The 26,644-nt window shown below is 52.3% G+C and overlaps 1 protein-coding gene across 1 annotated transcript; it reads left to right on the plus strand.

Moving 5' to 3' along the window:
• Nucleotides 1-218: 218 nt before the first annotated feature.
• On the plus strand, nt 219-24,444 carry LOC136505271 (uncharacterized). Its single transcript, XM_066500419.1, has 4 exons — nt 219-366; nt 467-678; nt 22,893-23,018; nt 23,901-24,444. The coding sequence occupies exons 1-4, from the start codon at nt 325-327 to the stop codon at nt 24,076-24,078; spliced, it is 558 nt and encodes a 185-aa protein (XP_066356516.1). The 5' UTR covers nt 219-324; the 3' UTR covers nt 24,079-24,444.
• Nucleotides 24,445-26,644: the final 2,200 nt, after the last annotated feature.

The following is a 26,644-nucleotide window of genomic DNA, read 5'->3' on the forward strand; positions in this document are numbered from 1 at the left end:
CTCCTCTTGCTGCCGCCGCCGCAAGCGCTGGTGAGGAGGAGAGAGAGAGATGGAGTTGGTGGCGAGTGGCGGCCCCGTTGGGAGAAGCGGAAGATTATATAACAGACGCGGCGAGCTAAACCCTAACGCAGGAGCAGGCCTGATTGGGCCGAATGGCCCGTAGTTCCATAGTCCTATCATTGGGCCAAAATGGACCTTCATGGGCCAGTTGGGCCATATGTCTGTGTGGTTTAGGCCAACTCTACCCTGCCTGGTAAGAGGTCGACGATTCCGTCGATCAATCGTCTCCTGTCTCCTCCGGCCGCCGCCGCTTCGTCTCCGACGATGTCTTCCGTCGCCGGTGACGGTTCTTTGTCGTCTCAAAAGGTGCGATACACGCCCCCTCCCCCCCTTCCAGGTTGTATTGTATCTGCTTTTTTCCTTTCTCTTACATCCCTCCGGCTGGGTCCGTGCGTTTGTGCCACAGGGGAAGGAGAGGGAGGAGGATGGCGCCGACGGGAGGAGCAAACGTGAGGAGGGGGTCGAGGTGGACGACGGAAAAGGAGATTTGGGTGACCTGTACGGCGCGGCGGCGGGGTGGGTAGAGGCGCGGACCAGCTGCCCGCACCTCGGCACCATGCCGCCGGCTGGTGCTGACGACCTCGCTCGCGTGCCTCCGCCAAACTCTCCGTGCTCCAGGTTTGGGGCACCTCCCTCCTGCTCGAATTCTCTGTGGATTCTTTGGAATTTCCTGGAGTTCAATTTTCCTGAACAACACTGAGACGATCGATTTAACATGTTGAGGAACAGAGGTTTTTACTTGCTGACAAGGTGATTATTGATTGTGGGTTGTGACAGTAAATGTTGTGGTCAGACAATTGCATGTTCAGAACCTATCGATTGGTTCTTTGGTTCGACCAAAAGTATTAGGTTATCAACTGAAACAAATCGTAGCTCAGTTATGTCCGTAAAAATCATTAGGTAATTTAGGTCTTCAAAACAATTGGGTTGATCAGTGATTCACTGGGATTGGGTGCTGATCTACCTGGGGTAAGCCATTAACCGCGCACTGGTCAGAGACTGGTGTTCATTGCACTGCTAAGACAATTATTACAAGATCTGATAGCAGTATAGCTTAGCATGTACTGCATAGCTCTTGCAATGCTTTCAGTGAGGGAATCTCCATTACTTGCTACATTCCTGGGAATGCACTTTGTGTCACTAAGGGAGTGCATTGATGGTGACTTTGCTTTTGGTTATTCTGCTGCCCTGCCCACTAATGGCCAGTTTCAGTTCATATTAATAGCCAAGTCTTTTTTTTTTGATAAAATAGCCAAGTCTTTGTTTGGAACCAATAAACCTGTTAAGGGGTGCTGAAGTAAGATTTCTTGCCATAAGTTGCATACCTGTAGAGTACAATGTAAGTGCATCTAACCATTCGAGCGTTTCTGCCAAGCCAATGCTGAGTAAAAATATTGTTATACTATATATGTAAGATGTGGATAGAAATTGTTCATTTATTGTTGAATTTAAGATGTAGTATTTTACGATTGGTGAAATAGTCTTGGAACTGATGAACATGGACTATATTTGCAGCGTTTATTTGAGTTCCAGTTCAACTATATGTGCAGCGTTTATCGCCCAGGAGCAGTGTTTTCAGATCGGACGACTAATCACGATTAATCGTGATTAGTCGTCCTTATCGTAACCAGGTGCTCGATAAGGACCCTCGATTAGTTTAGACCGATTAGAAACCTTATCGTCCGATAAGTTGCGACTAATCACGATTAGTCGTCCGATCAGACTAGCCGGACGACTAGTTCGGGGGAGGGAGAATTTGGCCCAGCTAAAGAATTCGGCCCACCTTTAGCTGGCCCATTAGGGTAAGAAGAAGAGGAGTGAGTGAGTGAGTGACCTAGTGGATCTCCCTCTCGTAGCCGCACGGCACATTTAGCAGCCGCACGGCATATTTCCAGCTCCCGCTGCTCTCTCTCGCAGCCGGCGGCGGCCTGCCTCTGGATCTCCCTCGCCGGCGTCCGTAGCTCCGTCCGCGGCCCTCGCCGGCGTCCACAACTCCGTCTGCGCCTCTGTCGGGCGTCCGCAGCTCTGTCCACGCCTCTCGCCGACGTCCGCAGCTCCGCCCGCGCCTCTCGCCGGCGTTCGCAGCTCCGCCCGCGCCTCTCGCCGGCGTCCGCAGCTCCGCCCGCGCCTCTGTCCGGCGTCCGCAGCTCCGCCCGTGCCTCTCGCCGACGTCCGCAGCTCCGCCCGCGCCTCCACCTCCGCTCGCTCCTGTCTCCGCCCGCCTCTGAGTCTCCTTCCTCAACGCTTGGAGGACGGACACGGGAGGCCTCAAGCATCAAGATGAGCCACCACTCTGCCTCCTCTGAAGTTAGCAGTCAGCACTCACCATCAGGCATCAGCAAGCAGCAGTTACAGGTAAGTGGCCAAATCACCATGATAATGATTCATTGCAAACATGTGCTTGGTTGCTTGCCTCTAACATTTACCTATTTATTATAGTCATGTTTACATATATTTACATCATATATATAGTATATACATGGTCGATCAGGCCATCTAGGCATAAGGACGACTAAATGTCCGACTAGCCGATTAGACCAATTAGGACCGACTAATCGACCCTTATCGACGACTAATCGCGATTAGTCGTCTGATCGGTGGTCATACGACTAGCCTCGATAATACGATCTGAAAACATTGCCCAGGAGCTTCAGTTTAAGAATTTTTCATTCCTTTATTTGAGTTTCAGTTGAACAATTTGTTTTCTTCCATTATATGGCACTGTATGTGCAGGTGTTGTCTCATAATGAGCTATGTGCTATAGACCATGCAAAAAAATGTCTTTGATACACCACAAGGCTCCAATTGTCGGAGATGGTTAGGGTATTAGGTTCATTGATTTTCAAGATAATTTTTTCATTACCACAATTTGGTTGTGTCGGTGTTTCGAGTAAACACCAACGAGTAAATTTGTGTTATTGCGCGTCTGGCCCGGATAGTGTGCTAAAAAGACACAAGGTTTATACTGGTTCGGGCAGAATGTCCCTATGTCCAGTTCGAGGCTGCTGCTCGTATTATTAGCACTAAAAAGTTCGTATTAGGGGTTACAAACAGACGAGAGAGGGACATGTCCCAAGTCTCTGATGGAAAGGTCGAATGAGTGCTGAGAGCTTGGTTGCTGCTCAGATATATGTGATGTGATGCGTGATGTGTTAAATCGATCCCCTTAGTGGGGTGCTCTACTTTCCTTTTTATAGGCAAGGGAGGGCAGGGATTACAAATAGGAGAAAAGAAGGAAAGCGAGAGGTAAAAGAAGTCATTCGAGGACGCCGGGTCTTCCTTTTCCTCTGTGCGGGCCCCGTTGACATGGCAAGCGACGACAGGGATAGCCCCACGCTGGGCGTCTGTCCGCTGACGACGCCAACTTCTGGCATGGCCAGCGGGTTGTTACGTCCCATCCCGCCCCGGCGGGCGGCGCGGTGGACCAGCGTGCTGATTAGCGGCTATACAGGGAGCAGGCAGCACAGTGACCGTACGTCCGTTACTGTGGGTGATGCGAGTCTCCTCTTTGAACCGTAGTGGTTGTCGTGAGCTTCTCTAAGGGTCCGTTCTCGCGGGCAAATGACGGCGCCCACAACACTGTGAGGCAAATGTCGGCGCCTACAATACTGTTGGGGTCCTGACACGCCTGGGAGGTTGCAAAGCACCCTTCTGACATGGTTTGACGGTACTATCGTGTAGGTGTACAGGGTACGATCCTCGGTATTGCGATAATGTCGTCATAGGCGGAGCCAGCCCTCGGACGTCGGGCAAGGCAGAGCCAGCCCTCGGAGGTCGAACAAGACGGAGCCAAACCTCAGGGGTCGGACGAGGCGGAGCCAACCTTCAGGGGTCGGACGAGACGGAGTTAACCTTCGGATGTTGGGCAAGAGGTGTAGTCGCGCTCTTGTCTGTTTGGAAGAATCAACGTTGATGGTTATTAACTCCTCCTCTTTGGGTATCCTAGTATTTGGTCCCTAACAGTAGCCCCCGAGCCTCTGGGTGATTCGGGTAGAATCGTCTGGGGGATTTTTTTTGACTTGCCAGTGGGTGCGCGCGAGCGCACCCGGTGGGTGTAGCTCCCGAGCCCTCGGGTGATTCGGATATAATCGCCTGAGGGGTGTTTCGACTTGCCAGTGGGTGCGGGCGATCGCATCCGATGGGTGTAGCTCCCGTGCCCTCGGGTGATTCAGATAGAATCGCCTGGTGGGTGATTCGGACCCTTCGCGGGTATGGCTGCGAAATTTGGTGGTTTGCTAACTGGATAGTTTGATTGGAGTCCCGATGTCCCGTTCGCGGAGATCCGGCCAGGGTCAGCCTGGCTGAGACTCAATCGTGGGCCAAGATGCCCGTGGCGCTCGTGTGCCTGGGTGCTGGCCGCTTGCGGGGCCCATCCCTTATTGCAGGGGTGCTCGGAGCGGCTGTCGAACCCATTGATGGACCAACCATCGAACTCCTAGGCCCGCGTAGAGGCGTTTTGTTGATTCGTATTCCTCATACTCGTAACGAGTCCCGGTCCGCCCGGGAAGGCGAAACATCCCGCGGGTTTTTCGAAGGAAAGAATAGGGATTGCGTGCGCATATCCCGCGGCGTGACGCTATGGTGGATCGTGGCAGGCGCGGAGATCTACGCGGACGGTTGGCTTACTCGCATCCGTCGCCCCCATAAAACCCAAGTGTTCACCCCCAGGGTTTCATACTTTGTCTCCTTGCCTTCGCATCTGCAACCTCCGCCGCCAATCGCCTAAGCTCTCCGCATCCGAATCTTAGCCATCGTCGAGTTCGCATCCACCCGCCCCATCTCCCAATGGAGCCGTGGTGCCGCTTTGATGTCACCCTCCAGCGCATGGAGGGCCTCGTCCACCACGATCTTCTCTGCACGCGGACCGCCACCGAGGACTGGCGGCTGCCTGGCGACGAGGACGTGCCGTCGCCGCCCGACGGCTATGTCGTCTCATTCGTGCGCTTCCATGAGCGTGGGCTTGCAACCCCTGCTCACAAGTTTCTCCGGGGGTTGCTGCACTGCTACCAAATCGAGTTGCAGCATCTCGATCCCAATGAAATCCAGCACATGGCGATGTTCGTCACCCTGTGTGAGGGATTCCTGGGGATTAGTCCCCACTTTAATCTGTGGCGGTACTTCTTCGTCGTCACCCTTCAGAAGAAATGGGAGAAGAAGCAGGAGTTGAGCACGCCGATGGGATGCATCGGCATCCAACTCCGGAACAACCGGGTCGGCGAATACCCGCCAATGCGTTTTTCAACCTTCAACAAGGGGTGGCATTTGCATTGGTTCTATCTCAAGAACGACGCAGCCGCCCTCTTGCCAGAGTTCACCGGACGCCTAGTTGAAGAGGTCCCGGACTCGTGGAGGAAGTGGGGTGTCTCGGAGAAGGACAAGAAGAAAATCCGGGACCACCTCATTGCCATCCGAATCCTGAAGGAGAGGGGCCTGAAGGGGTCGGGTATCATCGGCGCCTACCACGCGAGGAGGGTGGCGCCACTGATGAGGCGGGTGCTTCCCCTGTACGTGATGGAGCCCAGGGCGTCGTTCGACGGGACGACGCTTGCCGAGGGGGCGCTCCCCCCCTCCGAAGTGGCGTAGCGCATCAAGGAGGCGATGGAGTCTCCTCGGGACAGCGCGGGCGCCCCCCTTGATTTTGTGTATCCGGTGCCGGATCATCCCCCGATGCGGCTGGAACTAGGGTACATCGTCCTGGTAAGTTTTCCCTTCCTCATGCCTTCTCTTCAATTGAACTCTTGACCCCTTGATACTGACATTGAGATCGGGGGACCAGCCAAGGGACCTCATCCTCAGGGATCAACCGGTTCCGTTGCCGAGGGACCCGGCCGTGAGGGCGGTGAACCACGCCGAGGCCGAGCGGCAGAGGAAGGCGAAGGAGGATGAGAGGAAGAAGAAGCAGCGGAAGCTGCTGGTGCGGGAGCAAGGAGAGGAAACAGATAGTGACGACGACGACGACGAAGATGATGAGGTAGTCGATGACACCGAGCGTGATAGCCTAGAGAGCGAGGACATGCTGACAGGTACTCGCTCATCCTTGCAGGGGTCGAGGCTTTTCCCGTTTCATGGAGGGGAAAGCGCGTTCGTGAGGCCGGCGGAGATGGGCCGGACCGTCGGCCCGCCCTCAGAACCAGCAGGGGCGGACGGATCTGCCGCCGCTCCCGAGGTGCTAACGGAGGGGGTGGCCCTGCCGCCGCGCCTCAAGAGCCAGTAGAGGCGGGCGGATCTGCCGCACCCAAGGTGTCGGTGGAGGGAGGTGGCTCCGCTGCCACGCTCCAAGAGCCAACAGGGGTGGACGGATCTGCCGCCGCGCCCGTGGTGCCGATGGAGGGGGTTGGCTCCGCCGTCGCGCCCCTGGATGCAAGGGAGGCGAGCCCCTCTGCCCGGGAGCAGGGGGTGGGCTTAAAATGGCCTCGTCCCGACGAGGTGGAGCAGGGACCTGTGGGTTCGTCCTCCAAACGTATCCTCCGCCCAACAGCGTCGATGTAAGTCACCAACTCCTCTGTTGTCTCTGTTTTTCTCTGTTTTCAGCGTGATTTACGCCTTTTGTTTCTTGCAGCGTTTTGAGACGGGGCAACTTTTTGGCGCTGGCGCCCAAGAAGAGCGTCGCCCTTCAGGCAAGGCGGTGGCTGTCGGCCGACGTCGCTCCCGTTTCGGGCGGGAGCGGAGCCGGCGTTACAGCCTCGTCGGCCGGTCAGGCGCCGCCCGCGGTTGCACCCGTGCCCTCGGCGGGTCAAGCGGACGCTGGGGCTGAAGGAGCGCCCTCGGAGGTCGTCGAGCAATCGGCAACGGAGGTGATTCCGCTGCCGACGTTGGAGCGGACGGAGCTGCCGCTCGCGCTTGTGGCGCCGACTGCGGTGGGTGCGATGCTGTCGGTCGAGGCCTCGCCGACGCAGGTGGAGGTGGTAGCGACTGTGACAATCCAGGCGCAGCCGGACGCAGCCGCGGTGGTGCCCGAGCCACCGACGGCCCAAGTGACAGCTCCCGACTTGGGCCGGACGGAGGGGGACACAGCCGAGGGGTCCCCGAACGTCGTGGCGTTGGCTCAGAGGACCAGCGGGGAGTCGCCCCTGGCCCTAACGTCGGGAGGCAGCCACTCGCCCGCGTGGGGCGAGCCTCTGCCCCAGTGGACAGATCCGCAAGACCCGACGTCGACACTCTTCTCCCTCGACGATGCTTCGGAGAGCATGGAGCGGGAGATTCTCAACGAGGGGATTTTGGCCGTGCTGGAGGCTCTGAACCACGCCAGGGGCGCCCTGCGCGACGTCGTCGTAACCACTGGCAGGGTATTCACTTAATCTTGCCTCTCGTCCTCTTCTTCATGTATTTTGTGTTCTGACCATCATTTTTTTTCAGTCTCTTATCGCTCGTAGCCGGGAGAAATCCCGATTCCTTCGCGAGCACAAGGAGAACTGTGACTGCCTCGTCGAAGAGGCCTGGCTACGCGGGGATGTGAGCGCCCAGCTTGCTGCCGCCCAATAGAGGGTGGCCGAGCTGACTCCCCTAGCCGAGGAGGCGGCCAGTCTCCTGCTGCGGGGGGCCGAGGCCCGTCGGCGTGAGGAGGAAACCGAGAAGGCATTCCAGGACCTGTCGGCGAGGGTGCCCAAGATGAGGTGGAGGCCGCCAGAGTTAGAAAGGAGCGGGACGAGCTGCTCCAGAGGGACGCTGAGTCCCGTCAGCGGATCCTCGACCTCCTGGCCGAGGCTGAGAACGAGCAGGACCTGAAAGTAGTCGCCGAGGAGAAATTTGCAACCCTGGAGGGGAGGGCGAGTCAGGATGCCGAGGCGGTTGCCCGGCTGCCCAAGGAGCGAGACGAGCTGCTCCAGACCGTGGGGAGGCTCCGCTCGGACCGTGGCACGGCCCGCGAGGAGCGCGACTAGGCCGTCCGAGAGCGCGACGAGGCGCAGTAGAGGATCGGCTCTCTCCAGGCCGAGCTCAGAATTGCGACAAACCCGGAGGCTGGAGGTCGAAGGCGTCTCTGCCGGGCTTGCTACGGAGCTCGCCGAGGCGCGGAGGAACCTTCAGGCGGAGAGCGACGAGCACGATCTTCTGAGCGCTACCCTCGGAGTGGTCTACGACGACCTGGAGGTGGTGCGGTCGGAGGGGACCAGCTCTCTTGCGGCCCGTGCCGTAGATATCACAGCGCGGGTGCGTCGGCTCGAGAGGGAAGTTCTTCGCGTCGGGATCACCCAAGCCTTTGCGATTGCTCGTTCGCATTACGCGGACAGCATCGACTTGGAGACAATGAGCCTCGGTTGCGCACCTAGCTACGAAGCCTCCGAGCTGGACGAGATAGAGACGGCGGTGGCTCCTCTTGCGCGGGACCTAGCGAACAGAGTCGAAGACATAGTTCTCCCCCGAAGGGGCTAGTTAGTCATATGGGTCGGATGAACATTATTGTAATCTGTGGACAAGTGCCGACCCTTATGTATCGTAAAAAACAAATTCGTAACTTTGTTTTGTTTGATTGAACTTGTTTTCTTCCCTTTTTGTATGCGAAAATAGTGGCTCACGTATTTCGACCCTTCCGTTCATTAAGACCGTAGGGCCCAAGGTGTAAGAGGAGAACTTCGATCACGCTGGTGAGCAAAGACATCGTAGCCGCCGAGGCGTAGGCTTTTTGCAGTCCGACCAGGGGTGCTCCGTTGTTTGTTTCCACAAACCTTGCCGCTAGGCTTAGCGTGAGGAAGAGGTCTGACGCGGCGACTGTTTCAGAAAAGGTGTACTTATACCTTTATCAGCCCCCGAGTGAAATCCGACCCTTTGCCGTTGCTGGGGTCGGATGTCACTGAAAATCGAGGAGAGGATAGCGAAACTTTAGTAGGAGAAAGCATCTTTTGTATTTGCACGTACCCCCTCCTTAGGATCTTAGCTATCGTTCTGCGACCGTGCGTTTGGTCTCCTCGCAAGTCCAACTTTACTCGAGCCCGCGCTCGTAGCGGGGATTCAGTCGAGGGCTGGCTTGTTTTTTGTGACCGTCGCCCCGTCCGCAGTTTCCGCAACCAGAGGGGTTGAGTTAATGTCACTTGCCTCGACGGCTCGAGTGACGCGCTCGGTGAGCTCGCTAACGGGCATGTTCGAACAAAATCCGGTTCCGTCGCTTGTGATGGGTTCGGCAAAGCCCTCGGGTAGCATTTCGTTGCTCCTCAACCCGCTTTCCAACAGATTCCCCCTCAATGGGGATTCTAAGGGCTCGGCTGGAGGTTTGGATCGAACGAGAATGTTGAGATGACCTTGTCCGCTTCTAGGCGGGACGGGCGAAGGCCGCTGGGGCTCATCTGCGTTTTCCTCCTAGCTTTTGTTCGACGCGAAGCGGCCTCGGGGCCTTCGCGAGCCATCCTTCGAACCTCGGTCTCTCGATCTAGGATCGGGCGGCTCGAGCCCCCGAGCACCGTGGGGTTCGATAGGGGTTGACCGTGTTTCATGCGTCACCCCGTCCTCGGTTTCCGCAACCAGAGGGGCTGAGATAACGATACTTGCCTCGACGGCTCGAGTGTCGCGCTCGGTGAGCTCAGTAACGGGCATGTTCGAGTGGAATCTGGGTCCATCATCCACTGACGGGGTCGGCAGAGCCCTCATGTGGCATTCCACCACTTATCCCATCTCCCGGCAGATGCTCGAGCTGTTCGATAGGCTCGGGTGGCCCGTTGGCCTCTCCTCAATGAAGATTCTGTGAGCTTGGCTCGAGGTTAGAATCGAACGAGAAGGTCGAGATGTCCCTGTCCGCTTCTGAGCGGAATCGGGCAAGGCCGCTGGGGCTCATCTCGGTTTTTCTCCCCTGGCTCTGTTTGACACGAGGCGGCCTCGAGCCCTTCGCGGGCCGGCCTTCGAACCTCGGTTGGTCGTCGCTCATATCGAATGAGACGACTACCGCTTCGTGACGCGATGCGAAGTGTTGTGACTCAGCAATTGTATATGCAATGCTTGAATGTATGAGATGAATGTATGAATGATTGAATGAACGATGTATGAATGAAAATGGATGAATGAATGGTCATATAAAGAAATAGTGGAGGTCGGTAATGTTACCTCGATGGCACGAGTGATGGATTCTGGGAGTTCTTACCGGATGTGTCCGTGTGGGGTTCGGGTACAACGTTCCTGACGGGGCCGGTGTAACCTGCACGAGCCTCCCATTCTTCCGTATCTGTCTCTCGTCAGCGAATCGAGCCGTTCGATCGACTCAGGCGACCTGACAGCCTCTCCTCGATGGAGATTCCGTAAGTAGGCCCCTCCAAACCCTTCCCGAGAAGGTGGAGATTAAGGTTTGGTAGTGCGGAGACAAAGACTCTGATCGTGCTGGTGGGCAACAACGCCGTAACCGCTGGGGCGTAGGGTCCTAGCGGTCCGACCAGGTTTACTCAAAGCTTGTTCCCGCACACCGTGCCTCCAGTTTTTAAGCGTAAGGAGGGGTCGGGCAAAGAGAGTGTCTAGCGAATAGACACTTCCGCCAGCCCCCGAGCGATGTCCGACCTCCTGCCATTGCTGGGGTTGGAGGCTCGGTATCGAAATTAATACATGAAGTAAGTAAGGGTGCTTGTCTCTCGGCGGCGGTTTTGAGCCGTTCGATCGATCTGGGCACCGGTTTTACCTCGATGGCAAGAGTGATGGGTTCGAAAAACTTCCACCGGATATGAGCATGATCCTGTCTGCTCCTTACCCGTTTCTCGTTAATGGCCAAGCCGTCCGATCGACTCGTGTTACCTGTCGAGACAAGTTTTTTCCTGTGGAAATAAAGAATGAGGACATCCTGCGTAAGAATTTAGTTAGGCAGATAAGCCAAGCGGAGAAAACTTGTCACAAATGGACAAGCTCTTAAATTTTGGTGTAGCAAACTGTCTCTTAGCTCTTTTCCCCTTTTTGCGTAAAGAGTTAGTGCATTCCGACCCTTTTCGTTTGTTAAGGTCATAAAAGCTCGAAGTGCGGGCACAATTCTGATTACGCTGGTGAGCAAAGACACCGTAGCCGCTTGGGTGGTGGTATCTCGCAGTCCGACCAGTTATACTCAGAGCTTGTTCTCGTAAACCTAGCTCCTAAGTCCTAACGTAAAAAGGGGGGCAGGCACAGAAAATGTTTGCCGGATAGATATGCTCATATCAGCCCCTGAGTGAGATCCGACCCCTTGCCGTTGTTGGGGTCGGATGTCATTGAAAATCGGGGAGTTGGATAACAAAACTGATAAGAGAAAGTGTGCGTTTATTAAGGGTAAAAGAGACGTAGCTGCTCGATGTTCCAGGCATTGGTGAAGACTTCGCCGTCGATGGTCTTGAGCTTGTAGGCGCCTGAACGGAGCACCTCCGCAACTACGTACGGTCCCTCCCATGGCGGGGAGAGCTTGTGGTGGTCCTTGTTGCTCTGTACGAGGTGGAGGACCAGGTCTCCGACGTTGATGGCTCGACCCCGTATTCGTCGGCTACGGTATCGTCGCAACGCCTGTTGGTACTTGGTCGAGCGGAGGAGGGCAACGTCGCGTGCTTCGTCCAGCTGATCCATGGCGTCCTCGTGGGACGCCCTGGCTTCTTGTTCGTCGTACACCCTGATCCTTGGCGCTCCATAGTCGAGGTCGGTTGGGAGGACGGTCTCGGAATCGTAGATCATGAAGAAGGGTATGTAGCCGGTGGCTCGGCTGGGGGGTGTCCTTAGGCTCTAGAGTACTGAAGGAAGCTCGGTGACCCAACGTGCGCTAAACTTGTTCAACCGGTTGAAGATCCTGGGCTTGAGGCCTTGTAGGACCATGCCGTTTGCTCGTTCGACCTGCCCGTTCGTTCGGGGATACGCGACGGTAGCCTAATCGACCCGGATGTGGTATTCATCGCAGAATCGAAGGAACTTTTTTTTGATGAATAGTGTGTCGTTGTCCGTGATGATGGAGTTTGGGACTCCAAAGCGATGGACGATGTCGAGGAAGAACAGTACGGCTTGCTCGGACTTGATCGCGGAGATCGGTCAAGTTTCTTTCCATTTTGTAAACTTGTCTATGGTGACAAGCAGGTGGGTGTACCCTTTGGGCGCCCTCTTGAGAGGTCCGACCAGATCTAGTCCCTAGACCGCGAATCCGCCGAGCGTAGTACTGACACCCTTCGCAGGTGCGCACGATCTGCTCGGCGTCGGCTACAGCGGTGGGCCAGTAGAAGCCCTGTTGGAACGTGTTTCCGACCAGGGTTCTAGGCACGGCATGGTGACCGCAGACCCCACCGTGGATATCGCTAAGCAAACGCTTCCCCTGTTCGATGGGGATGCAGCGCTGCAGTATCCCGGTGTGGCTGGGTCTTCTTCGAGCTCCATGACTTCGGGGCCGGATAGAGCTGACGGTTGGTCAGCCCTCGGGCCTTGATTGGACGGACCGTCACCGCCTTGTTCCGACCCCTCGTAGCGAACTGAGGGCTTGTGCTGGTCACTGGCGAAGACGCCCGTTGGCACCGGCTCTCGCCCAGATGTTGCTTTCGCAAGCGCGTCGGCTGCCTCTTTGAGGCGCCTCGGGATGTGATTGAGCTCGAGGCCGTCGAACTTGTCCTCCAACCGGCGGACTTCTTGACAGTATACAGCCATCTTGGCGTCGTGGCAGCTTGACTCTTTCATGACCTGGTCGACGACTAGCTGGGAATCTCCTCTAACGTCGAGGCGTCGGATGCCCAACTCGATGGCCATGCGTAGGCCGTTGATGAATGCCTCATATTCGGCCACGTTGTTGGTGGAGGGGAAATGGAGACGGACCATGTACCTTATGCGTACCATGAGGGGCGAACGAAGACCAGCCCCGCGTCGGCGCCTTTCTTCTTTAGCGATCCGTCGAAGTATATCGTCCAGTACTCTTGATCAACGACCGCTGGTGGCATTTGGACCTCGGTCCATTCTACGACGAAATCAGCCAACACCTGGGACTTGATGGCCGCCCAGGAGGCATACACAATGCCCTGACCCATCAGTTTGAGTGCCCATGTCGTGGTTCTTCCCGTGGCATCCTGGTTTTGGACGACCTCGCCGAGGGGGAAGGATGTCACGACTGTCACCGGATGTGACTCGAAGTAGTGGCGTAGCTTCCTCTTGGTGATGAGGACGGCGTACATAAGCTTCTGGATTTGGGGGTAGCGGGTCTTCGAGTCGGATAGGACCTCGCTGATGAAGTACACAGGACGCTGTACTTTGAGGGCGTACCCCTCTTCTTCCCGCTCCACTACTAGGGTGGCACTGACCACCTGCGTGGTGGCCGCAATGTAAAGCAGAAGGGGTTCTCCATTGGTAGGAGGAACCAGGATTGGGGCCTTCGTCAGAAGCAGCTTGAACATGTCAAGTGCCTCCTGGGCCTCGGATGTCCATTCGAAGTGGTCGGTCTTCTTCAGAAGTCGATAAAAGGGGAGACCTCATTCGCCAAGGCGTGAGATGAAGCGGCTGAGTGTGGCGAGGCACCCTGTAACCTGTTGTAACCCTTTATATTTTGAATCGGGCCCATCGTTGTAATGGCTGAGATCTTCTTTGCGTTGGCTTCGATGCTACGCTCGGAGATGATGAAACCAAGCAGCATGCCCCTCGGGACCCCGAAAATGCACTTCTCGGAAGTGAGTTTGATGTCGTTTGCTCGGAGTTTTGCAAAGGTCTGCTCAAGATCGGCCACGAGGTGGTCAGCCCGTTTGGACTTGACCACGATATCATCGACGTAGGCCTCAATGGTCCGTCTGATGAGGTTCCCGAAACATTTGAGCATACAACGCTGGTATGTAGCCCCAGCGTTCTTCAGACCGAACGGTATTGTGATGTAGCAGAACGATTCGAAGGGGGTGATGAAAGATGTCGCGAGCTGGTCGGACTCCTTCATCGCGATTTGATGGTACCCAGAGTATGCGTCAAGGAAGCAGAGAGTTTCGCACCCTGAGGTAGAGTCGACTATTTGGTCTATGCGCGGCAAAGGAAATGGATCTTTTGGGCATGCCTTGTTGAGACCCGTGTAGTCAACACACATTCTCCATTTTCCACTTTTTTCATACAAGAATGAGATTGGCTAAGCACTCTGGGTGGTACACTTCCTTGATGAATCCAGACGCCAAAAGCTTTGTGATCTCTTCGTCGATAGTCCTGCGTTTCTCCTCGTCGAAGCGACGCAGGCGCTGTTTCACCGGCTTGGAGCCTAGGTGGATCTTCAAGGCGTGCTCGGTGACTTCCCTTGGAATGCCTGGCTTGTCTGAGGGTTTCCACGCAAAGATGTCCTTGTTGGCGCAAAGGAAGTCGACGAGCGCGTTTTCCTATTTAGGGGAAAGTGTGGTGCCAATGCGCACCACCTTGCCCTCGGGGCTGCCGGGATCTATGAGGACCTCTTTGGAGCCCTCTGCTGGCTCGGAAGACCCGGTCGACTTCTTGGGATCGGGCGCTTCTTCGATGACCTCCTTTTTTATGGCGGCGAGCTCTTCGGAGGTGACGATTGCCGCGGCGTGATCGCAGCACTCGATCTCGCACTTGTAGGCACGCTGGAATGAGGTGCCGACAGTGATGACCCCGCCGGGTCCCGACATCTTCAACTTGAGGTAGGTGTAGATGGGGACGGCCATGAACTTCGCGTAGCATGGTCGTCCTAGGATGGTGTGATAAGTTCCGTGGAACCCAACCACTTCGAAGGCGAGGGTCTCCGTCCTGTAGTTGGACGGACCCCTCGAAGGTGACGGGCAGATCGATCTGTCCAAGCGGCATAGCCTGTTTCCCAGGCACGATGCCATGGAAGGGCGCTCCGGTTGGCCAGATGCGCGCTCGGTTGATGCCCATAGCGTTGAGTGTCTCGACGTAAATGAAGTTGAGGCCGCTGCCTCCATCCATCAGTACCTTGATAAGCCGCTTCGTGACGACGATTGGGTCGACCACGAGCGAGTATCTCCCCGGCTGCGGGACGTTCTTCGGGTGGTCGGTCCGATCGAAGGTTATAGCGGACTCTGACCACCGGAGGAAGGTAGGCGTGGCTGGTTCGGTTGTATAGACCTCGTGGCGTGCGACCTTTTGGCGGCGCTTGGAGTCGTAGGCCTGCGATCCTCCGAAGATCATAAGGCAGCCATCCGGCGTTGGAAAGCCGCCGTCTTTCTCCTCGGCGTCGTCCACGGTGGGGTCAGGGTCCTTTCCGTGCTCCCCTTTGTTGGAGCCTCCGGACAAGAACCGCCTCATATGGCTACAGTCCTTATATAGATGCTTGACCGAGAAGGCATAGTTCGGGCATGGCCACTTGAGTAGTTTTTCGAAATGGTTCGGAGTGCCCTCCACGGGCTTCCGACCACCCCTGCGGTCAGCGGCGGCCACGAGCGAGCCCTCACGCCGTTGCTTCTTGTTCTTCTTTTTGGCGGGACGATGGGAGGCGCCTTCGCCGGCGTCCTCGCCTCGCCTTGCCGTTGAGGCGATCGAAGATCGCTCTGACCGTTTCTTCGCCCGAGGCGTGGCTGGTGGCGATATCCAGGAGTTCCTTGGCGGTTCGCAGGCCCTTACGTCCCAGCTTGTGAACCAGAGACTCGCAGGTGGTCCCGGATAGGAAAGCTCCTATAACGTCGGCATCGGCGACGTTAGGCAGCTCGTTGCATTGCCGGGAGAAGCGCCGGATGTACCCACGGAAGGGTTCTCCGGCCTTCTGCCGACAGTTCTTGAGGTCCCTATGGTTTTCAGGGCGCTTGTATGTGCCCTGAAAGTTTTCCACGAAGATTTCCTTCAGGTCCGCACAACTATGGATTCTGTTGGATGGAAGGTGTTACAACCATGTTCGTACTGAATCGGCCAAGAAAATGGAAGGTTGCGGATAATGAAGTCGTCATTATCCGCTCCATTGGCTTGGCAGTCAAGCCGATAATCCTCGAGCTATAGTCCGGGGTTCGTCTCCCAGGGGACCTCGGGATGTTGGTTGGTGGTCGGTACCTTGGCGGGAAGGCAGCGTTGAGGATGTGTCGGCCGAAGGCCTGAGGCCCCGGCAGGCCGGGGCTCGGGCTTCATTCCTCACTGCTGTCGTAGCGCCCGCCGCGACGAGGGTGATAGCTGTGGCTAGCTCCCTCTCTCGAGTCGTCGTAGGTACGCCTGCGGGCGTCGAGGGTGTTACGTGCGTGAAAGGTCCTAATATGGCTAGTGAGGGGTGAATAGCCTATTTAAAAATCTATAAATCAACTAGAGCAATTTGATTAATATAATAAATAGCGAAAAACAAACTTGCTCTAGCTTTACAAGGGTTGCAAGCCACCTATCCAGCAATTGTGGTTGCTATGATCACTAGACACACAATTTGCTATGTTACTACTCACTAAGAGCTTTCACACTTGCAACACTAAAGAGCTATCACTATCCGAAGAGCCATATTCCATGTGACCACATAGCCTCCATCTTTCTTCTTTTGGAAGGTCATTCTCTTCTCCTTCTCATTCTTTTCTTTCTTGACCTTCTTGTGCTTCTTCTTTTCATCCTAATCATTGTCACTATTGTAGGGACAATTCGCTACAACGTGATCGAGGCTCTTGCAATTGTAGCATATTCTCACTTATTCTTTGTCTTTGGTGTGATTTCTTCTCTTTCTTGCACCTTACCCCTTCTTCATGAATTTGTCTATCTTGGGCACAAAGAGAGCTATGGCTTCATCATTAATATCACTAAGATCATCATCACTTGATTCTTTCTTGGACTTGTCCTTGTTCTTGGATGATGAGCTAGCCTTGAATGTTACACTCTTTTTCTTCTTATCTTCATTTTCCTTCTTGTCATTCTTGTCAACCCCCTCCCTTTCCACACGGTATGTCTCTTGTGTCATGATATCACCTAGTACTTGGTTAGGGGTAATCTCTTTCAATCCTCCTCTTATGATAAGCAATCTCAACATCTCAAATTTTGGTGGTAGGCACATCAAGAACCGATGTGAGACATCATCATTCTTGATCTTCTCTCCCAAAGCTTTCAAGTCATTGACAATTACTTGTAACCGATGAAACATTTCTGGAATGCTCTCATCATCCTTCATCTTGAAACTTATCAACTTATCCTTGAGGATGTACCACTTGGCACTCTTCATCGTCGGTGTGCTCTCATATGTTTCCTCCAATCTTCTTCACACCTCATTTGCTCTTTCACAATCCTTGATTTGCTCAAACACTTTGGAATCAATGGCATTGTATATGTTGTTGAGAGCCATTGTATTGCATTGCTTGTTGGTCTTGTCTTGGTTGGTGGGATTATCGGGATCAATGATAGCATAGTCACTCTCGGTCACCTCCCATACTTGATCATTGATTGAAACAAGATACATCATCATCTTTCTCTTCCAATAATCATAGCATGTGCCATCAAAGAACGCTGGTTTGCCCCCCACATGGTTGAACACAACGTGAGCCATAATTTGACACCGAGGTTGTTAAGCCTTTAATCAAACGGTGACCACTACTCCGATACCACTTGAAAGGTCCTAATATGGCTAGAGGGGGGGGGCGAATAACCTATTTAAAAATCTACAAATCAACTAGAGCAATTTGATTAATATAACAAATAGCGAAAAACAAACTTGCTCTAGCTCTACAAGGGTTGCACGCCACCTATCCAACAATTTTAGTTGCTATGATCACTAGACACAATTTGCTATGTTACTACTCACTAAGAGCTCTCACACTTACAACACTAAAGAGCTCCACTAGATGAACTTAAAACAACAAAGGAAGCTTTCAATTCTAATTACACTAAAGAGCTTGTTACAACTAGTTTGCAACAATATAAATGAGTGAGTACGGTGATTGTACCGCTGTGTAGAGGAGTGAACCGATAACAAGATGAATATTAAATCAATCATCGGGAGAATACCAAAGGGCAAGAGACAACCAATTTTTCTCCCGAGGTTCACGTACTTGCCGGCACGCTAGTCCCCGTTGTGTCGATCAACATTTAGTGGTTCGGCGGCTAAGAGGTGTTGCACGAACCTCGTCCACACAATAGGACACCGCAAGAACCTACCCACAAGTAAGATAACTCAATAACACGAGCAATTCACTAGAGTTACCTTTTGGCGCTCCGACGGGGAAGGCACAAGACCCCTCACAATCACAACGATCGGAGCCGAAGACAATCAACAACCTCCGCTCGACGATCCTCGCTGCTCCAAGCCGTCTAAGTGGCGGCAACGACCAAGAAAAACAAGTGAATCCCGCAGCGAAACAAAAATACCAAGTGCCTCTAGATGTAATCACTCAAGCAATGCACTTGGATTCTTTCTCAATCTCACAATGATGATGGATCAATGATGCAGATGAGTGGGAGGGCTTTGGCTAAGCTCACAAGGTTGCTATGTCAAAGCAAATGGCCAAGAGAGTGAGCTTGAGCCGGCCATGAGGCTTAAATAGAAGCCCCACGAAATAGAGCCGTTGTTCCCCTTCAGTGGGCACAACACGGGGTGACCGGACGCTCCGGTCATATCGACCGGACGCAGGACCCCAGCGTCTGGTCGTGCGATGCACGCCACATGTCCCCTCTCTTCAAATACCGAGCGCCCGATCCCAACGGTCAAGTGATGACCGGACGCACTACTGCGAAGTGACCGGACGTAGGACCTCAGTGTCCAGTCATTTCCAGTAAGCATCTAGAAGCGAAAAATCACGACCGGACGCGTCCGGTCATGCTCGACCGGACACACCCAGCGTTCGGTCACTTGGCGTCTCGTCTGTTCGCTGCCACGTCAGCAGGACCGGACGCACCCCTCTAACGTCCGGTCACTAAGTGACCCAATGTCTGGTCAGAGACCGACGCCAGCGTCTTCGCTCCGGACGTGCCAGTCCTACTGAGACCAGCGTCGGTCACTTACAGTGACCTCCGTCTTTTCAGTAAAGGGCGCCGGTGGCACCGTCGGACTGTCCGCACTTAACGGGCGGACACTTCGCCTGTGAAGTTCCTAACCCTTGCTTAAATGTGCCAACCACCAAGTGTATCACCTTGTGCACATGTGTTAGCATATTTTCACAAATATTTTTAAAGGTGTTAGCACTCCACTAGATCCTAAATGCATACGCAATGAGTTAGAGCATCTAGTGGCACTTTGATAACCATATTTCGATACGAGTTACATCCTTCTTAATAGTACGGTTATCGATCCTAAATGTGATCACACTCATTAAGTGTCTCGATCACTAAAACAAAATGACTCCTACTATTTATACCTTTGCCTTGAGCTTTTTATTTTTCTCTTTCTTCTTTTCCATGTTTAAGTATTTGATCATCACTATGCCATCACCATCATCATGATCTTCACCATTACTTCATCACTTGGAGTAGTGTTACCTATCTCATAATCACTTTGATAAACTAGGTTAACACTTAGGGTTTCATCAATTAAACAAAACCAAACTAGAGCTTTCAGTGCGTCGCGGTTGCGGCCGAGACGCTGACGCACCGGGACCGCGGTGCGCTGCCCACGGCCTTGCGGCTCCTGGTGGACCGACGCGTCCCTGTCGGGGCGCTCCGAGAGCGTGCGCTGGCTGGTGTCGAGCACGCGTCACCGAGACAACGAGCTCTCGGCCTGCTGCGCCGTCGAGCGCTCGAGCAGCGCGCGAATCTCGTGGTGGGCCCGACGATCCTCGAGCGTCGCGGCCTCTGGAAGACAATGGAGCAAGGCCGCCGCAGCGGCGATGTTCTAGCTTGCCCGGGCGAAGCGAGGGGGGGCTTCATCGTCGGCGATGATCCTCCGGTTGACGTCGCGGGCCATGGCGCGTGCGCGCCCACCGTCTCCGTGGCGCTCGATCTCCCGATCGAGCTTCCGCTCATTCCTGCTCAAGCTGGAGTCGCGCTTCCTCGATCTCTCGGTGTCGGGCTTTCAACTGCTCCACCCTTATGCGAGGTGGGGCTGCTGTCTCCCCCTTGGCCTCGTCGCTGAGGTTGTTCGCCGGGGTAGCCTCCTCGGGGACGCTTTCGACATGACCCTCGGGGGTACCCGTCATGAAGCATTCACGAGAGGAGTGATGGCTCCCCCTGCTGGAGTTAGAGCCAGAGGGCGACTCTGGCTCCTCTGCGAGGAGGTCGTGGAAGGATTCCGCGACGCGTTCGATCACCCCTACGAACTCGTTGTTCGCTGGGGACTGGATCATGCGCTGTGTCACAAGGTGGCCAACGGTCTCTGTGGCGTTGCAGAGACCGAACGAGAGCACCGTCGGGGCTCTCCGGATAAGGTATTCCGGGGAGAACGGCTCTCCCCCGGAAACCCGCAGCACCTCGATCATCTCGGTGTTTGCGTCGAGGCCGGTGGAGTGGAAGGGTTGAGCGACAACGGGCGTCCGCATCAGCTCTCCCTCCGCCGTGATGATGAAGTCTAGGTCTCCGAAGCGCACATGTACGCCCGGGACCCAGCTGATACCGTGGCAAGCCATCCGTGGCCTGATGTTAATGTCGGGACGCGCAAAGGCCCCTACCTGGCGCGCGAACTGTCGGTGTTTCGAGTAAACACCAACGAGTAAATTTGTGTTATTGCGCGTCTGGCCCGAATGGTACGCTAAAAAGACACAAGGTTTATACTAGTTCGGGTAAAATGTACCTACGTCCAGTTCGTGGCTGCTGCTCGTATTATTAGCACTGAAAAGTTCGTAGTAGGGGTTACAAACGGACGAGAGAGGGACAGGTCCCAAGTCTCTAATGGAAAGGTCGAATTGGTGCTGAGAGCTTGGTTGCTGCTCAGATATATGTGATGTGATGCGTGATGTGTTGAATCAATCCCTTAGTGGGTTGCCCTACTTTCCATTTTATAGGCCAAGGGAGAGCAGGGATTACAGATAGGAGAAAAGAAGGAAAGCGAGAGGTAAAAGAAGTCCTTCGAGGACGTCGGGTCTTCCTTTTCCTCTGTGCGGACCCCGCTGACATGGCAGGCGGCGACAGGGACAACCCCACGCTGGGCGTCTGTCCGCTGACGACGCCAAGTTCTGGCATGGCCAGCGGGTTGTTACGTCCCATCCTGCCCGGCGGGCGGCGCGGCGGACCAGCGTGCTGATTAGCGGCCATACAGGGAGTAGGCAGCACAGTGACCGTACGTCCGTTACTGTGGGTGATGCGAGTCTCCTCCTTTGTCCGTAGTGGTTGTCGTGAGCTTCTGTAAGGGTCCGTTCCCGAGGGCAAATGACGGCGCTCACAATACTGTGAGGCAAATGTCGGCGCCTACAACACTGTTGGGGCCCTGACATGCCTGGAAGGTTATAAAGCACCCTTCTGACATGGTTTGACGGTACTATCGTGTAGGTGTACAGGGTACGGTCCTCGGTATTGCGGTTGACTTGAGCGTCTTGCCTTTTGCTCCGCCCGATTTCTGGGTCGGTATTGCGATAATGTCTTCATAGGCGGAGTCTGCCCTCAGACGTCGGGCGAGGCGGAGTCTGCCCTCGGACGTCGGACAAGGCGGAGCCAGCCCTCGGACGTCGGGCGACGCGGAGTCTGCCCTCAGACATCGGGCGAGGCGGAGTCTGCCCTCAGACGTCGGGCGAGGCAGAGCCAGCCCTCGGGGGTCGGACGAGGCGGAGCCAAACCTCAGGGGTCGGACGAGGCGGAGCCAACCTTCGGGGTCGGACGAGACGGAGTTAACCCTCGGACGTTGGGCAAGAGGTGTAGTCGCGCTCTTGTCTGTTCGGAAGAATCAACGTTGATGGTTATTAGCTCCTCCTCTTTGGGTACCCTAGTATTTGGTCCCTGACAGGTTGAACTGGCATCTGCCTGAAGACTTGTCCCTTATTTGAAGTGCTGAAACATGTAGTGACTAGTAAGATCTGAGATGGTGATGCACTGATCCATGGCTCATTCATCACGATAATGTAAAAGTTATATGGTGTGTGTGCATGGATGTCATGTGTAAAATGTATCCCATTTGGACATGCTATCTAGCTTTTCTAAAAGAGCATATAAACTTGTGTCATTTCCCTCAAAACAGTGTTTTAAGGTGTACACTTGAAAGCCTGTCAAACATGGTGTTGACATCTACCGGGCTAGTTATATTAACCACTTGTATGCTTGTTCACTAACCACAGTCACCAGAAATCTGGTTGACGGGTTGCGACTTGCGAGTCAGGATCGATGGCGCAGGTTGCCGGTGTCTAAAAGTGTGGGTCGAAGGGTTCTTTGGAACGTGTGACCCAAGTTAATCGAGGTCGATGTACTATGAATCTATGATATATCATGCACAAGCTAGTTACAGAATATCAATACAAAGTAATAAAGGCAACAAAATAAGAAGAAAAGGTAAACGTTTTGACGTATGCTTGCCCATCCCTGCCCACTACCCACATTATGTTGCTCTAGGCTAACCCTCTTCTAGTCTGAGGACTAATTCACCCAGCCGCCTTCTCCCCTTCTTCTGCTTTCGAGATCCTCTCTCATTTTCATTGGAGATTGGCTTAATTTTTGGTTGGCTACTGCTGCTCCCCATGCTGCATGGTTCTGTCCTCCGGTGGCAGGAAATTCTCTTCAATGTTGGCTGCTGTCCACACCTAGCAATGACAAACCTCCATCATCCCCCCCTCCTCTCCCCGTTCCTCAATACAACCTATTCGATCCCATGATATGTCCTTGTATCAGCAGAACCGTACCCAAGCAAAAACTTGGCCTACTCGACCATGACCCTTGATTTAGAATGGCATCACTGGGCCATGAACTGTCGCTCCATTGACCCTGACTCCTGTGACTATGGCACTAATTCCATTGAGATGAGTTGGCACATAAAGGCAGGAGCATGTGGTGTCAACATTTTCCTGTACTGAAAGTTGGCTCATGCAATCCAGATTGAGTGCATGAGCCCCTAGTGGCACCACAGATTTATAAACGTTGAGTACAATGTCCTTCAGAATATTCATGTGATTTTCTCATGAGGGGATTTTTTCATGCAGATGTCATCACCCTGCTGAAAACTGGTTATGCTTGATATGCAAAGATGCGCTGTGCAGTCGTTTTATCAACAAACATATGCTGTGCCATCATCAAGAAACTGGTCACTGTCTTGCTTTGAGCTTCAGGTAATTTGTTGAGCTTGCTTTGATTAATTGTTAATTTTGTTGCAAATAAATAATATTCCTTAATTCCACATAACACCTTATCATCCTAGTTTCATGACTATGCATGATCTCAGCCTTTACCTATCAATAAGTCTGAATAATTCTCTAGTATTTATCCCTACATACATGATTTCTTGTAAGAAATAATACATGACTACACTGGCTCAACAGGTGGGCTACTGATCAGACTAGTGACCACTGGATCACTAACCTCAATGGTCCACAGCTTCTATCTCTATGCTTTTTAAAAGCCATTGTGCCAAATGCAGCCTTTGTGGTGCTATGATTCATTGTTTCAAGTGATCACTCATTGAATGCGTGATCAATTGATTCACTTGCTGTTGAGCTAATGAACAGTGATAATTGATCCTTGTTACTAGAAAAAACTAAAAAGCAAAGTTCTGAAGTTGCTACATCTGCATTATTCATCACAAACATGAATTTTCAAACTCTGAACAGTGACTAAGTCACAAAATATATTATGCAAAAATACACATTAAAATTCGTGGCTGGTCTTTTTTTCCACAATGGGAAACCCGAATTTCATTACTAAAAAGCAACTACATTACAAAGTAGTTTGAGTAACAGGCAAACTGAAAACCATAGATGTCCACAGAACCAACACACCTAAGCACCCTGGGCTCAGGGTGTGTGGCAAACCCCATAGTATCTTAGATTATACTATCTTTATTATTCTTTTATGGAGTTACTGAACTTGTTGCTGTATACTGATTTTTTTTCTCGTCTTATGTTTCTAGCCATGCTTTAATTGTTTTTTTGTCTGGTTGTGCAGCTTGTGCAAACCATATGATTACTTAGCATTGTGTATATAATGTTTTGCAGTGATCTGTCAGTTTGGTGTTTCTCATGTGACTCATACCTAGATGTTCAAGCCATTTTAGAATTGCGCCCAGTCTATGAAGTTGCACATTTGTTGAAGTTTGGAGAATGTCCACCTTTTCGATCACTTGAAGTACTGGATTTTAGCACTGGTGAAAGTGGAAGTGCATCAAGGGCTTAGTTATCTGTATTCCAGTTATGAGTTTCTTTTCATGATACTTCAATCAGATCCAGACAGACAGTTGTCTACTATCCTGGCATTTCTTAAGCTTCAGTACGATATAATTCATTTGAGAAGCCTTGTTTACTTTCGGTTAGTATATTTTGATAACCCAAAGCTTCCTTAGATAGTTATCGTGACGTAGTTTGCTGTGTCGAGCATGAAGCAGACGACAGGTGTAAAGTCTGTGCACCTTAGGAGATTTTAAAGGCATTATTATTGCTTTGATATGGACATCCAGAAAAGTATTCAACTTCGAATATCTTTGGCTTTGGTGAGTGTTGTACTTTAGCTTATCCACTAAGAAAACATGAAAGTCTTGGTATGTGTCATTTGACTTCAGGTTTTGTGATGTAACACTTGACTCAACATCCTCTGATAGGTCGTTATTGTGCACTTACTTTTATGCAGCATTTTAAATCAGCATGGAAGCTTTTTGTGATCTCAAAGAAACTCATGTGTAGAAGAAAATTTAGGTGTGCTTCTAATCCTCATGGAAGCTATCTAGTTGTGTAAGCTTCAGAAACTGATTGAGTTTTGCCTTAGATATGATCTAGGGAAATGATTTAAAATTAAACATTCCACATAAGCATAAATTTATCTATAAATCCGTTGCACTTCAGGAACTGTCTGAGCTTCAAAGCCAACTAGGGCAGTTTGTGATAAGCATCTACTGAACTCTTTGCATCTCAAAAATAGGTAACAACTGTTAAAAGTGATGATGAGCTTCTGGGAGCATAAATGCTGATACGAAAGTTATTGCACGGCCTTATTTTTTTATGCAGAGATTGATAGATACTCATATTTGAGTTAATGTAATGCCATCTGATATTCCCTTGGCTGATAGTGATGTCAATATGCCACTTGCCTAACACTTTCAGTGTCACTCGCGTGCTTGGCGTGGGGTGGTGCATGGTCATGCACTGATGCTAAGTGTGTGATGGCATTTTCCTTAAGTAGCAGTAGCATTTTCCTCGAGTACTAAGAAGCACTAGATGCACCACTATTGTTAAGTGCTGCCATTATCATGTCTCTTGCTAGTTGGTTCATGTTTGATCGTTATTGCGATCAATAATCATCCTATGTTATGTGATCTCAGATACTAGTGATTTTCTTGGCTCTGAATCTAAAAGGTTGCCAGAATCTATATTTGTTTTTGTGTCCCTGCTATACATAGAAGGGCGGGCCTAGTGCAAGCGGTAGAGTCTTACCGCCTGTGACCGGAAGGTTCCAGGTTCGAGTTGCGGTCTCATCGCATTGCACAGGCGAGGGTAAGGCTTGCCACTAACACCTTTCTCCAGACCCCGCACAGAGCGGGAGCTCTCTGCACTGGGTACGCCCTTTTGTTTCCCTGCTATATATAGTGAGGAAACATCCTAGTTCTATTTTCTGGTTGTCTTTTAAAACAGATTGATTGGGACACCACACGCAGGAAACGACATTATTGTGACACAATTTTTCTCCCTCAGCTTGTTCTGTGCATTTGGTTACTAGATAGTACATTTTTTGGGGGGGCAAATTCCATTTCATAATTTAATAACCATATTAAAATCCTGAACTGGTGCCTAAAGAGTTCCAAACTTTCTTAGTTTTCAGGTATGTTATAAAATAAATTGGAACCTTCTATGTTCTTTATCTACAAATTGTTAAGTCTTTGTTTTCATACCCCTACCGTTGAAGTGCACACCTCATCTGATCGTGGTAGTGGTTGAATAGTGCACTGTTCAAATGACATGTATCACATAAAGGCTCCAGGGCCACTTACTACTTTAACTAGTGAGATATGTTTCTGTAATGTGCATGATAGGACCAGATGAAGCATCTGTTGCACATATGGTTGCTGAGATGCTGCACAGTACTTGTGATCAGTTAGGACAAGTGTGCATTCAGTAGATGGTATTGGACTGAATTGTTGTCACTGTTGCGAACAAAAAGGGAGGGGTTGCTTAGGGCACTTGCCAAAGGCTTCCAATTGTTTGGTCAGATGTCCATGTCAGGTGCAAGTGCTGCCATTATGCACTAAGGACTCCCATTAACTTGTGAATGTCAACATCAATGGAATCAGATCCTCAGACTTTCACTTGAACAGGTACGGCTACGGCATGCCTTTCATCTTGGGCCACCGTCTGATCTTGGGCAGAAGATGTCGAGATGCCTTCTGTCTTTCATGTATTATGCATGAATATATCTGATGAGAACTCTGGTGACTTTTGAATTTCATGTGTCTATGTGAACTCAGATTACCCTTTTGTTGCTTGTGCCATAGTTACCATGGATACACGCGTTGGGCTTTCCTGTAATGGTGCCGTGTTGGGTCATATTGAGTCGGCATCATAGAAGTGGTGATGAAGCGCATGATATTTACACCAATTATGCAGAAGGGAACATGTTCAAGTGTCATTTTTAGGCCGAGGAAAAGGTTTTCAGGCTATCTTGATTTGCTTTTGGCGGACCAGAAAAAAAAAAGGTGGTCCTTTTGAGCACTCGGATCAGATCCATTGCAACCTGATTACATCAGTTTAGACTG

The sequence above is a fragment of the Miscanthus floridulus genome, chromosome 14 (genome assembly GCF_019320115.1).
Source record: "Miscanthus floridulus cultivar M001 chromosome 14, ASM1932011v1, whole genome shotgun sequence".
NCBI classification, from domain to species: domain Eukaryota; kingdom Viridiplantae; phylum Streptophyta; class Magnoliopsida; order Poales; family Poaceae; genus Miscanthus; species Miscanthus floridulus.